Source organism: Epinephelus moara, chromosome 7, assembly GCF_006386435.1.
Source record: "Epinephelus moara isolate mb chromosome 7, YSFRI_EMoa_1.0, whole genome shotgun sequence".
Taxonomy (NCBI): domain Eukaryota; kingdom Metazoa; phylum Chordata; class Actinopteri; order Perciformes; family Serranidae; genus Epinephelus; species Epinephelus moara.
The window spans coordinates 22,684,415-22,699,475 of record NC_065512.1 but is presented as its reverse complement, the minus strand read 5'-3'; the positions used below and the strand labels follow the sequence as shown (position 1 = coordinate 22,699,475).

The 15,061-nt window shown below is 40.2% G+C and overlaps 1 protein-coding gene across 3 annotated transcripts in view; it reads left to right on the top strand.

Annotated features, from left to right (window-relative positions):
- The window catches only part of galnt13 (UDP-N-acetyl-alpha-D-galactosamine:polypeptide N-acetylgalactosaminyltransferase 13), a 58,845-nt gene extending 54,139 nt beyond the window's left edge, over positions 1–4,706 (top strand). The window contains exon 12 of one of the 3 annotated variants that reach the window (XM_050049521.1): positions 1,128–4,706. In XM_050049521.1, coding sequence (XP_049905478.1) covers positions 1,128–1,268 — 141 coding nt within the window. In that variant the 3' untranslated portion in view covers positions 1,269–4,706. The remainder of the gene's footprint in view (positions 1–1,127) is intronic. The other 2 variants (XM_050049519.1, XM_050049520.1) reach the window with 2 other exon arrangements.
- The last annotated feature ends 10,355 nt before the right edge of the window (positions 4,707–15,061 follow it).

Genomic DNA, 15,061 nt, shown 5'->3' with positions numbered 1-15,061 from the left:
GTACATTTTACCTTAACGTTACTTCTCTGTATCAACGCACCCATGTACTCAAAATGGTAAGTATGAGTACAGAAGTATGTGATTTGAGACACAGCACAGATCTCATTTATCCAGTCGTATGTTCAGTACCTACCAAACACATGCATTTTTGCTTAATAATAACCTTAGTATTTTTTTGCAATAATGGATGTGCATACGAATGGATAAACGAGACATGGATTATATTATAAAAGTTGTTTGCAAATGGATGATTTTGGTATTGTTTTGCTGTTGTCAGAAAATCAAAAAGTTTGCCATTTCTTGTGGAGGTAAGCAAGAAAAACACAACAGGCACGACTAATTGATTTACAAATGATTTTGTGACATATTTCTTTAATCTACCTGGAGATTTATGTGTCCTGGCACCTGACTGCACCTCTGTGTCCAATGTCTGCCTGCCAACTCCAAAAGAAAACAATGAGCCAAATGCAACATATAAAAACATTAAGGAGAGGCAGACTGAGGAGTTATCAGTGATACTGGTGCCACCAGCAACCCTTTTACATTACAGCAACTCTTGTGATACATCCTAAATGTCCAAAATATACTCAATGCAGCCATAAATATGGACATTTGTTGATGGTTTCAGTCGTTCTGAAGTGGAGAAATGAGTTTTTTCTGGTCTCTTGACATTTTGAAGCTTCTGATGCTCAACAGTCATTCACAATGAAATCCTTCCTGTAAAGTGGCCATGACAACAGTCTCCCCACCGACAGGAGCCTCAACTCTCCGAGCAGCCTCAGTGCATGTCGTGTTGTATAAGGGACACGGCTCTGGCTTTTTCTCGACTAGAACATCCTGCTCTCTTGATGTGCCTATTGTTTTTTCTTGCTCCAGCTACAGTTACTGAGTATAACAAGCCCGGGCCATTTAGTTGGGTCGAAAGGTATTTTTGTGAAATGTGGGAAATCAATATTCGGAAGTGTGTCTGTGAAAGTTCATCTTAGTCATCCAGGTGGTTTCAACTTTCTCCAGAGAAGAGTTGAAGTAACTCTTGAGTCAGACAAAACATTATAAAGCATCGTGTGTATTTATACATAAAGGTGTGCATGTTTATATCTAACTGCCTGTCGTCTTTCTCTCTCCAGCGACTCACCCTGCTGCATGTGAACAGCAACCAGTGTTTGGACATGCCATCTGAGGAGGACAAGATGGTCCCAACCCTGAGAGACTGCAATGGCAGCCGTGCACAGCAGTGGCTGCTCCGTAACATGACCCTGAGCGTCTGATCCCTCGCCTCACCTCCCCACCCCACTGCTCGGTCCTCATCCTAACCAGTCCTGGCTCTCCCCACCCTCGCCAGGTGGCTCTTACCACAGCAAATCATAACGCCTCTTCCTGTAACAGCCTGGCCAGCAAACACAGAGATCCAGGCAGCAGCGGCTTATCTTCCATTATGGAGGCGTCTCCTTTTACAGCTCGCAACAGGTTTGAGAGGAGCTGCACCTGCCGCTCAGGCGACACCATGAGCTGTGGCTTTGGGGACCTTGTTGTGTCTGAGCAGGGAGAACGATGTGTGAGGTCTGAGCATGGAGAACATTAAAATCAAAGCACTCACACTGTGTCAGCCAGCTGCTAGCCATGCATCCACTGTGCTGCTCAGACTGCCGCTTAACTGCAGGACAAACAATTAAACAGAAGAGCATCTATAACAAGAATACTGCAAGGCACGTGTCTGCGACGGTCCGCACTGTAAATGACTTTCCCTGTGCTGTGTACACGCAGTGAACTCGTGTCCACTGTAGGTACTATCTAACAAAACAAGACTGTTGTTGTCATGACTGCTGCTCATCCTGTTTCCATATCAGTGTCTGAGTTACATTAAAATAACAGGAAGTGATGTCATTAATAGAGCCCAACCAATGCTGGGTCTGTGAAGCTGAAGAAGTTGATGAGGGTTAAACATCTGAAACTGTGTGAGCACTGGTATTTGATTTTCAAGTCAAGCTGAAATTTGAATTCTCATCACTTTTGGTGCCAGAACATCTAAACTAAAATCTAATGATATTTCAGCTATTGTGTATATTTTTTAAAAAGAGGATCACACACTGTGTAGACATATTTGTAGAAACAGTGTCTCCAATGCCAGCTGGTAACTGACAGGGCCAGTGTCACGCTGTCAGTGTCTGTGGTCCGCTGCTGACTGAGGAGCCATATAATGCTTTTTTTTTCTTTTTTAAACAAGCCCACGTAGTGTCGGCTATCAACCTGATTTAAGCCATGTGTCCCCTTCCAATTTTTAACATGTGGGAGTACCTTTTTTAATTAGATACCAAATTATTACACAAGACAAAACAAACAAAGGGTAGATGTAAAAAAAAAAATTATTTCAGTCTGACTTTAAAATAACCTGCTTACATTATTTTTTTTATCGGGATTCTTAAAGGTACAGTGTGTCAGATATGGCCAGAATTTTAGTTTGAAACATTTAAAAAATGTACTGTGTTGCAGAGATATCTACTGAAATGAGCATGCTAACCAGCCGGCCCCAGCCTGTCTCATCCAAGGCTATTCAAAGAGGGCGTTGACACACTCCTTACCGCATGAGATCGTTGTTGGAGGGTCACAGCAGATGGTGCTAGAAACAAAACAATGGTGTCCTCTCAGGTGCATATAGTAATGTTTGCATATAGAAAGCTTTGTTTATGGTCTTTAATAATGGATGTTTTCAGTAATTACACAATTGTAATTCTCACCCATATCATTATTTTTCGTACAACAATATTCCGAACCAAAACCAACTGCGGATGACTCAGTGAAATAATCCAATCAACCCCATGTACTGTGACAGTGCACCAGCTATTGAGCCTTTTGGCAAGTGCAGACCAAATTTTACTGTTTAAAAACATCACTAAAAAAAAGGCCATACTGAGTCAGTAGCGTCCAGTCTGCCCTCAGTCCAGCATGACACAATCCAAACATTGTTTGCAGAAAATACAAGTTCATAGTTGCTACCTGTGTCAACACAGCCAGAGGCCAGCTGGCTCAGCAGCCCTGTTTGGTCAAGGTTTGCTCTCATGATCCAGGCGCGACTGAGAAAATGTCCCAGTTCTGACAATCCCAGGTCCGAAATCCACGACAGTGGTGTGGTTAGGTCAGCCGCTTCAGGCCGGTATACAGCCAAGCTAAGATAGCTAGGCTAAGATAGCTTGCTGAGCTCTGGGTTGTGACCGAAAAATGAGATCGTGGATAGAAGTGGCTGAAATGAGTTCCCTCCGTGAGGTGACTGGACTCAGCCTTAGAGATAGGGTAAGGAGCTCGGACATCCAGAGGAAGCTTGGAGTAGAGCCGCTGCTCCTTCATGTTGAAAGGGGTCAGTTGAGGTGGTTCGGACATCTGATCAGGATGCCTCCTGGGCGCCTCCTGCTGGAGGTGTTTCAGGCACGTCCCACTTGTAGGAGGCCCCGGAGCAGACCCAGAACACGCTGGAGGGATTACATATCTCATCTGGCCTGGGAACGCCTCGGGGTCCCCCAGGAGGAGCTGGAAAGCATTGCTCGGGAGAGGGGCGTCTGGGGTGCTTTGCTTGGCCTGCTGCCCCCACGACCAAGCCCAGGATAAGTGAATGAAAATGGATGGATGGAAGATAGCTTGCAGACTCACGGTTGATCATTCGTTCAAGTGCGTGATCTTAAATCATTGTCTCAGTCCAGGCGTTGTTCAAAGCCATAATATGGACAGAGTCAGAGTAACCGAGGTTCGGAACCCAAAGTCCTTTGTTGTAATGAAAAAACATTCCCAATGGCAAAATATGATTTAAATATGACTGTGTTTTTGGAGTTTCAGCAGTCAGTATGAATTTAGCATTTTCTTGCCCTGCTTTTAGTTTCCAGTTGGCTTGGAGGGGAAATGCTGCCCCCCTAGTTCGGAGCATGTGGCCAGGCATTACACATGGCACCTTTAAATTTGGTTATTAAAAACAAATATAGCATTTATAAGATTTACCAATTAGTGCTCCAAAGAATGTAGTAGACACACTCTTTGTGAAATACCTCACACATATCTTTGGCATTTCTGTACCGCAGTTTCTTGTTATCAGCTGACATAAAGGCAGATAATAACATGTCTGTGATGAGCTAGTATTGGCCGATTTATTGGTCAGGCTCTACTTATTGAGGTGGATTTCTTCAGATGTTTGGAAAAACACATTAAACTGAAGATTTCAAACCAACATCGTAAAAAAAATGAATGAGTCCAGGACAAGAGTGCAGCTATAACATCGTCCCTGATCATTCACATAATGTTCCATATCAGTGAAACAGGAATTACAGTTTGAAAAAATATGAGGCAGCTCTGTGGACGTTCATTTACAACAGGTATTTTGGAGAAATGAAAGAAGTTGTTGCAGGAAAGTAATCGAATGTAAAGGTTTATCTAAATGATGAAGACTGTATTCTGAGGTACTTTAACTGCACTGTGTTATGACAGATATCTGAGAGCGTCAGTGCTAAACTTTTTGAAAGATTTCAGATTCCTGCTACCAGTATGTTGAGAAATCACAGTGACTTGGAGCTGGATAGTTACGTGTGCCTTTAGAGAGTTGTTTTGTATTTGGTTCACTGGTTTTAGAACATTTTTATTTATTTTGGAGTTAAAAGAGAGGAATGTCATATTGTTTTCCATTTTAAAAAAGTGTATATTGATATTAAATAATTGTCATACCATGATCATGTCATCGTCATATTGATGCTCGATCAAACATTTAGTTGCAGTGAAATCAACGCTCAGTATATCAGCACACACATGCAAACATGACAGGTTCTTCTTACTGCATTTGTTGATCAGGCGACAAATGTTACTGTACATAAGGCTGTTAACATGTTTCTATCACCATTGTTGTTGTTGTACATACAGAACCAATTATTTTTCTAAGATGCTGTAAAACTTGAACACTCTGAGGAAAAAAAAAAAGAGACGTTGAATGATAAAAAGATCACGAGGTATTGCAGTGTTGTACTTGGAATCGTGGTAATAAAAACCAGTGCTTACCATGGATTTTGAAATTGCAGTGTGTTTTGGAAATCATCATCGGCCCCACAAAACCAATTCTCAGACCACCTTAAGGACCTCAGGCGAGCGTACATGAGGGAGCAACTAATGCTGAAATACTATCAATGCTGCTTGAATACTGAATCCTTGCCAAGTGCCTGCTTGGCATTCAGACTAAAATTCAATCACCTCTTTCATATTATGCACACACATTTATTGTTTTTCATTATCTTAAAGTGCATGGTGTTAAAATAGGAATGTAATGTTTCAATGTACTGGTTGCAAAGTGATGTTACCTGTTTGTACATTTTGCCTTTTTTGTAGGAGAAAAAAAAACTTTAACTCAACATAGTTAGCATTAATTTCAGTGTCAAGCAAAGCACATCACACCGATACATCATTTGTTTAATAAACCTTGTTCTTGAAGCTTTTAAGACCCCCGTACATCTCATTATCAGGCTTCAGTGTGTGGGCTTTTAAAGGTGGTAAATTACAGCCTCTTTTCCATGGTGACCGTTGGAGGACAACACTCGTACAACAGGATGTTAGAAGAATAACATTGTAATGGATTCTTCCATCCTCTTTTGTCCCGTGTCTGTAAAGGTGCCTGCCATTGTCAGCTGATGAAAGGTACTTCTGACACGGTTCATTATTCTGTACATTTAAGCAAGGAAGGCTTGACCTTTCAGGGGGACTCTGGCTTTGTTAAAATCTGAGAGGCAAAATTTTTCTTCCTGAATGGGACACAGGGAAACGGAGAGCTACAGTCGAAGGTCAATAGAGGGCAATGGAGAGGGACAGCAGGGAATATCCAGCTTGACACTCACACATGCAATAGGGCTGAAACTACTGTCATTACAGAATCATTTCTCAACATCATCATCAATTGATTATTTATTCTACAAAATGTAAAAATCGAAAAAATGGCCATCACATTTCCCAGAGCACAGAGGGACATCTTCAAATTGGTTGCTTGACCAAAAGCCCAAAACCAAGAGTTAATCAATTTACAGTGATATTAGACAGAAAAACAGCAACAAAATCACACTTTTGAGAAGATGAAACTATGTTTGGCATTGTCGATTCGTTTCTCTTGATGGAGTGATTGATTAAAGGAACAGTTTGACATTTGGGGAAAATACTTTCTTGCCTAGATTTAGATGAAAATTTCGTACCACTTGCTTGCCTGATATCAGACAATATTGTCAATTTGTTACACTCCATTGTTACTACCCCAGCGTGCCGTCACATTTCAACAAATAAAGGCGTGTCTCAAATAGAGGCCTGGTCTGGTTGCCAAGTGGTTCATTTTTATAGGAATTCTTGGTTGTATAAAATCAGTTGTTGGCTACCCACTTGAGCTAATGTTAGTTAGCTGCTTCGATTACGCATACAGATATCATCCTGAGCACCAAAGACGACCATAATTCCTTATACCAGCATGGTAAACAAGAGAGACCAAATAAGGTGGTGTCTTGATTTTCCTGGTATATTATTCATATTTCTTTAGTTTCCAATGAGTGTTTTTTATAAAAATCAATCCAAGAGAATATTGTTTGAACAGGATTAAGTGGTGTTGTGTCGGTATGCCGGGTGCCTTAACCCTTGGGTGCCGTGTAATGATTGTCAGTAATTATCTCTCGCTGATGCACTGTCTGTCGGAGTTAGATCAAATGAATGAATTATAGTTAATATGTTATTTGAAGCCTAATTTTTATACAAGTAATATTCATACTGGATTATATAAACAGTTTGATTGCATTTCCTGATCTTTGCTGAGCAACAGTTTTGTACGACAGAAATTAAAGGCCTGTCCCAAATATAGGCCTGTCGAGTTCAGTGATTTAAGCAAATAATAGCCCAGGCTGTTAATTGAAGTTTTTCGCTGTCTTTAGTCTGACATTGCGTCAACTGTAACTGATTTATGTGGTGGAGGGGATTCGATTTTCCCAAACCAATCATTAGAGACCAACATATACGCCTGAATCCAATGCCAATTTAAGCTGACAGTGATGCCTAGCTGTGCCAACATATTGATTTTGCCAGGGTCTCAAGCGACGAATGGAACGAAGTAAACATAAACCACAATGTCAGGTGATGTTGAGAAGACAGTGATTTAGAGTAGCCTTGATAGCAGCATTTATCTTAGTGGTCACCATTGTTGTTATTACTCCTCACTGGTTACAGCACATCACTTGACAACAGTTTAGCAACAGTGTTAGTCCTGCCCGTTGCGCTGATTTCTTAATCGAGTGCCCCTGCAACGCTCATTGGATACAAAAGTCTGAACGATGTTGCCAACTTGGCAACTTTATCTCCCCTCTAAGCAACTTTTTAAACCCTCTAAGCGACACTAAAAGAATTAAGACTAACGACAAATTTAGCAACATATTCAGGCTATCAGGAAAAAAAAGAGAAATTCATTATATTGTAATTAATTTGCTCAGAGTAATTACAGTCCAGGGCTCTGCCATCATCAGAGTGAGTACATCACTCACACTTTTTCCTCTCTCCCCCCTAAGGTAGGTGTGGGACAGGCGGGAGGAGAGGAGACGGTGTCATCCTGGGAGTTAAGTTGTTGTGAGTTTCTATGGTTACATTGACACTTGCTCTTTGGATTGGTATGAGAATGTGATGCACTTTAATATAAGCATCATAGCTCTCATGACACTCAAATACTCTTTGAGGATTTTTGTGTTAGATCTAATTCAATAAAGTTGTACAGATTCCATTAATGTGCGATGATGCCACTAACATGCAATTTAGCATGTGATGTCATCTTGGTACTTTTAGCAACTTTTGGACTAGTGCTAGCTACTGTCATTGAAAAAGAGTTGGCGACATTGGTTCTGAACCTCATGGCAAACCACTTGCATGTCTGTCAGTAAATCTGAGGCTGCAAGATGCAGATGGTTAGCTTAGCTTAGCATAAAGACGGGGAACACGGAGAAACAGCTAGCCTCTGTTGAAAAGTATAACAGACTGGCCTGACAGCATGTCTAAAGATCACAATTAACATGTTTTCTCTTGTTTGTTTCACCCGTACTAAATCCAAAATGTGACAACACCCTCCTTTCTTTATGCTAAGCTAAGGCTAACGAGCTGCTTCTTGTAGCTGTAATCAACCTATCACTTTAACACTACAGTATTATACAGTATTATTAGTATCATTATTATTATTATTATTACATATGTTATTTGCTTTATGATAGGCCTAAGTGTTAATAGATGTAGAGAAGCCAGTCCACAGTTCAGCTGCAGAAGTATTCCCTTTTTAATAACTTTTACTGCACATATATTGTTTCTTTCCATTTCCCTCACTTAGGCTTTTTATTAAATATTTGTAAACCTCTCCGAGGTAGCCACTGCAGTAGTATTAATAGTTGTTGTTGTGGAGCTGACAACACATCAGTGCCTCACCACACTCTCAGCAAGGGCCCTGTGAGGACCGACTGCGGTTTCAGACAGTCTCACACCTGTAGCGAGCCAAACCCAGGCTAGTTAACTGGACCTGTGAGGATACGATAGTGGGTCTGTGGCTGGGCCAGGGGAGTCCATTAACGGGTGAGATGCTTTTAAATAACAGCCCTAATGGAGGCTTTATCTGTGGGTATCTGTGGCTCACTGCGGCTCTAGGAGCTAGTACACAATCAGAGCTTTACACTATGCAGGCTGTACAGTGCTCGACTATATAAAGCATGGGCTCATTTAAGCTTGGGAAAATTATAACTGTGTCGATGCCCTGAACCTTTAAACACACACCTCGGGTCGTCAGAGACTAAAGACCATATTACATGCTGCATAATTCCCTCATTTTATCCAGTTAAGCCCTAAAGTTATTCCTCAAAGTATTTGTTCTAACAATTTTCCACTGTTTCTTTTGTCTCCAAAACATTCACAGGGTTTAAGATGCCTGAGGTATGTAAGAGTTTCTTTATGCAGGTTTTAGAATTGCAAGCTACGTTATTTTCCTAGTTGACCTCATTCTGTGTTGCTTATACTACAAATCAGTACAAAAGGCTATAGGGGTTTCTTTATGTTGCTTTATGTCACCAGTGGAGGAAGAACTCCTCCACTAAATACTAAGTTTCCTTTGGTGCAACTGTCAATGACTCCTAGACATCTCGTGCAAAATACAAGAACAACAAAATTGTACTGAAGTACAGTAAAAGTTGTAAACAGTTAGTTTCTATGACTGACTGCAACATGACGGTGCAGCGTCAGTGTGTCAGGCTCACTGCAGCAGAGCAACTGTCTGTGATATTGGACAGAAATACTGAAATTTACAATAATATGGAAGTAGATGATGATGAGAATTATATTGTCTGTGCCAAGTGATCAATCAGATCATTTAAAAGCAGACTGAGATCTGAGTACGACAATGCTACCTCAGAGGCTACAGGCAAAGTGGACCACTGTAGGCAAGCAGAGCATACAGCCATGTAATGTAATGACCACCAGACTGTGATCATGACACAATGATTGTGATTTGTGCTGACTAATTACTGTTACAGGAGTAGGAACAGTAGCAGTTGTTTGAAGTGGAATCAGTAGCTTGTGGGTAAGTTTAGATATGGACATAAATATAAAAGAAAATACTGTCAGCTGAGTGTTAAGACACAAATACATTTTTTAAATCCATAAAAGACCTGAAAACAAGTCAAAAGCAAAAATATGTTTTTTTGGGGGGGGTCAACACTAGTATAGTATAGTATAGTATAGTATAGTATAGTGTAGTATAGTATAATATAGTATATTGGTGGTTGTTCCCAAATGGTGGGCCGTTGTCCAAAAGTTTGTCGCAAGTCCATTCTGAATAGACCGTAATTGACTTAAGAACATGTCAAGTTTGTAAAAAACAATCTTTATTTTGAAATCCAGTGACGTTTTAACACAGAGGTTTTATTGTGAGGAGCTGTTTCCTGCTGTAGAGTTAGTGATGTGTTAGTGTTAGTTAGTGTAATGGACAGCTACTTAACAAAGACAGCAAACTGGCTCAACAACATGGTTAAAGCAAGTACGACACTAAATATATTAAACTGTGTGGACCTTGAACTAATAACCAGGGAAAAATCTGGACCCTGTGGCTGGACCAGTTGGGAACCACTGTAGTTTAGTATTGGGTAGCATAGCATAGCATAGCATAGCATAGCATAGCATAGCATAGCATAACATAGCGTAGTGCAGTACAGTGTAGTATAGTATAGCATAGCATAGCATAACATAGCGAGAATATAGTATAGTGTTGGGTAGTGTAGTGCAGCATAGCATAGGATTACAAAGCATAGTATAGCATAGTTTAGTATGGTATTACATAGCATAGCATAGCAGAGTATAGTATAGTATAGTATAGTGCAGTGCAGTGCAGTGCAGTGTAGTATAGTGTAGCATAACATGGCATAGTATAGTATAGTGTAGCATAGCATAGCATAGCATATCATAGTACAGTATAGTATAGTATAGTATAGTATAGTGTTGGGTAGTATTGTGTAGCATAACATGGCATGGCATAGTATAGTATAGCATAGTATAGTATGGTGTAGTGTAGCGTAGCATAGCAAAGCATAGTATAGTATAGTATGGTGTAGTGTAGCGTAACATAGCAAAGCATAGTATAGTATGGTATGGTGTAGTGTAGTGTAGCATAGCATAGCATAGCATAGCAAAGCATAGTATAATACAGTATAGTATAGTGTTGTGTACTATAGTGTAGCATAGCACAGCATAGTATAGTATACAATAGTATAGTATAGCATAGCGTAGCGTAGCATAGCATAGTATTACAATAGTATAGTATAGCATAGCGTAGCGTAGCATAGCATAGTATAGTATAGTATAGTATAGTATTATATAGCATAGCATAGCATAGCATAGCATAGTATAGTACAGTATAGTATAGTATAGTATAGTAGTATAGTATAGTATAGTATAGTATAGTATAGTATAATATAATATAATATAGTATATCAGTGGTTGTTCCCAACTGGTGGGCTGTTATCCAAAAGTGTGTCGCAAGTCCATTCTGAATAGACCGTAATTGACTTAAGAACATGTCAAGTTTGTAAAAAACAATCTTTTAGTTTTAACACAGAGGTTTTATTGTGAGGAGCTGTTTCTTGCTGTAGAGTTAGTGATGTGTTAGTGTTAGTTAGTGTAATGGACAGCTACTTAACAAAGACAGCAAACTGGCTCAACAACATGGTTAAAGCAAGTACGACACTAAATATATTAAACTGTGCGGACCTTGAACTAATAACCAGGGAAAAATCTGGACGCCGTGGCTGGACCAGTTGGGAACCACTGTAGTTTAGTATTGGGTAGCATAGCATAGCATAGCATAGCATAGCGTAGTGCAGTACAGTGTAGTATAGTGTAGCATAGCATAGCATAGCATAGCATAACATAGCGAGAATATAGTATGGTAAAGTACAATATAGTATAGTGTTGGGTAGTGTAGTGCAGCATAGCATAGGATTACAAAGCATAGTATAGCATAGTTTAGTATGGTATTACATAGCATAGCATAGCATAGCAGAGTATAGTATAGTATAGTATAGTATAGTATAGTGCAGTGCAGTGCAGTGCAGTCTAGCATAGTGTAGCATAGCATAGTATAGTACAGTTAACTATAGTGTTGGGTAGTATAGTGTAGCATAGCATAGCATAGCATAGCATATCATAGTACAGTACAGAATAGTATAGTATAGTATAGTATAGTATAGTGTTGGGTAGTATTGTGTAGCATAACATGGCATGGCATAGTATAGTATAGCATAGTATAGTATGGTGTAGCGTAGCGTAGCATAGCAAAGCATAGTATAGTATGGTATGGTGTAGTGTAGCGTAGCATAGCATAGCATAGCAAAGCATAGTATAATACAGTATAGTATAGTGTTGTGTAGTATAGTGTAGCATAGCACATCATAGTATAGTATACAATAGTATAGTATAGTATAGTATAGCATAGCATAGCATAGCATAGCATAGTATAGTATAGTAGTATAGTATAGTATAGTATAGTATAGCATAGCGTAGCATAGCATAGCATAGCATAGTATAGTATAGTATAATATAATATAATATAGTATATCAGTGGTTGTTCCCAACTGGTGGGCTGTTATCCAAAAGTGTGTCGCAAGTCCATTCTGAATAGATCGTAATTGACTTAAGAACATGTCAAGTTTGTAAAAAACAATCTTTTAGTTTTAACACAGAGGTTTTATTGTGAGGAGCTGTTTCTACTTAACAAAGACAGCAAACTGGCTCAACAACATGGTTAAAGCAAGTATGACACTAAATATATTAAACTGTGTGGACCTTGAACTAATAACCAGGGAAAAATCTGGACGCCGTGGCTGGACCAGTTGGGAACCACTGTAGTTTAGTATTGGGTAGCATAGCATAGCGTAGTGCAGTACAGTATAGTACAGCATAGTATAGTAAAATATAGTATAGTATAGCATAACATAGCATAGCATAGCCTAGCATAGCGAGAATATAGTATAATAAAGTACAATATAGTATAGTGTTCGGTAGTGTAGTGCAGCATAGCATAGGATTCCAAAGCATAGTATAGCATAGTTTAGTCAAGGCTATTCAAGAGAAGGCTGAGACACGGGGTCAAACATGGGGGGATTGCACATGTGCAGTGTAACTTGAGCTGCGATGCTGGAGGGGGACAACAGGGGCGCTGGATAAAAAGCGCAGGATCCGCTCAGGCGATCAAGGAGTGCGCTTGGTGCGGTCTGCTTGGACTTTTGGACGGCGGCTGCCTGAAGTTGTCGAAATTGCATCTCTGTCATTCTCACCCACAACGCAGGCCACCAGTGACAGTCCAGTAATAAGCTGTGAAAATGATATGCATGCACATCCCCTTTATTCCGCGGTCTCACGCCATCTACTGAGCCTTTGAGGAAGTGCAGACCAGATTTTACTGTGCATGTGCAATCCCCCCATGTTTGACCCCGTGTCTCAGCCTTCTCTTGAATAGCCTTGAGTTTAGTATGGCATAGCATAGCATAGCATAGCATAGCAGAATAAAGAATAGTATAGTATAGTATAGTGCAGTGCAGTGCAGTGCAGTGCAGTGCAGCGTAGCGTAGCATAGCATGGCATAGCATAGTACAGTAAACTATAGTGTTGGGTAGTATAGTGTAGCATAACATGGCATAGTATAGTATAGTGTAGCGTAGTGTAGCATAGCATAGCATATCATATCATAGTACAGTATAGTATAGTATAGTGTTGGGTAGTATTGTGTAGCATAGTATAGTATAGCATAGTATAGTATGGTGTAGTGTAGCGTAGCATAGCATAATATAGCATAGTATAGTATAGTATAGTATAGTATAGTATAGCAAAGGATAACATTTCTTTTTGTCATTCCTAAACGAATGCACACAATAAAGAAGAAATAACAACAAGGCATTGAAGCTTAAGCTTATTATGCCTACCAAAACAGTACCAAAATCCCCAAACATTTCATTTTTATTAAACATACTTCATACATCACTATCATATTTGTTTACCACCTAATTTTTAAACTTTTTGTTTGTCCTCACCCTTGTTTTTTTCAACACACCTATTCGCATAGCTTCATACTGGCTCTTCTGAAAAGATTCCAAGCAATAATATTTCAATTCAAAGTTGAATCTGTGCTACATAAATATCTATAAAGCATCTTGTAATGTTTGGAAAAACACCTGTGCATTTAAGGGTAAATCCAGTCAACGTGAACACACCCTGCTGTTGTACTCCTCAAACAAAAGCTCACATTTTTACCTGCTCAGCTGATGCTCTTATCCGGGGCAACTTTCAAGGACAGCGCAGCAGGAATTGAACCTCCCTTCTGCTTATGTGTTTGTCTCTCTGACCCGTTTCCATTAGACCATCATGACAAGAAGCTCTCAACACTTTCGTGCCTCGACTTCAAATGCGGTGCTATACATTTTCTGTCCTATTTCTCCAGGTGTCTCCGGTCTGCCTGTCTCCACCAGCTCAACATATGGGGTTTCATCAACTAAGTGAATCCAATAATAGGAAGAGACAGACTGGGGGGACAGAGAGGGGGATAATCAACCCTCTGGATGTGCCATTTCTTTTCGCTCGAGACCAGAGGAGAAATCCTGCACTTAATTGTTGAGGGGACCTGAAGTTCCAGAGCGCCTGCATTAAAAAGCAGCTTTAATTAGACATGGTTTGAGGCCAGTATCTCAGTGGGGGTCAGATCTACTGCCACAGGAGGCATACGCCCACACGCGCACACACACACACATACACACAATAATGTACAGTCCCTTTTTTTTTTTTTTAAATGTGCAGAGCCAGCTCAGGGATTCAACCAAGAAAATTTCTGATGTATGCTTGCAATCTCTTGAGTAATTTTTATTGATTTGTAAGGAGGAAGTGCCTCTAACAAGCTTCTTCTATGTGATAATCTCCTTTTAGCGACGAAAGCAGTGATTAGGAGGAGGGGCCCTGCTGCTTTCAGCAGTAATTGTGTAGTAATCAATCATCAATCTCCAGGAGCTGTTCCACAAAACACTCCTGTTCAGATGCTATTTTTGACCACAGCGACAACTAATAAGGTCTTTGCTTCAGCTGTGGAAAGAAAGAAACACAGCCGTCTGAGCCAGAACAATACATTCACTTTAAAGTGCACCTATTAAGGATTGTGTCTATAATAATTCCTCATCTGACACGACTGTGTGTGGCTGTATCATTATCAGCTGCTATTTTGCCTCCAGTGAGGGTTCAGTTTGTGGTTAATGCTTCTTCCACAGTCGCTCATGAACAGCTGTAATGTGCTTTGATTACCACAAGATGCTGACAATCTCATGTGTCCCTCAGAGGCACCATATTTTGACCCAATTGCCGTACCCCCATGGAATCAGAGATGGTGTAGAGATGCTGCTCTGCTCATCCACCACATGGTTTCACATTACATGCCAAGCGTAGAGAGCCTGTTAGTGCTTCGGCATCCAGTAAGCATCATGTTAAGACCTTATCTTTACAGGGGGGAAATCATAGAGCA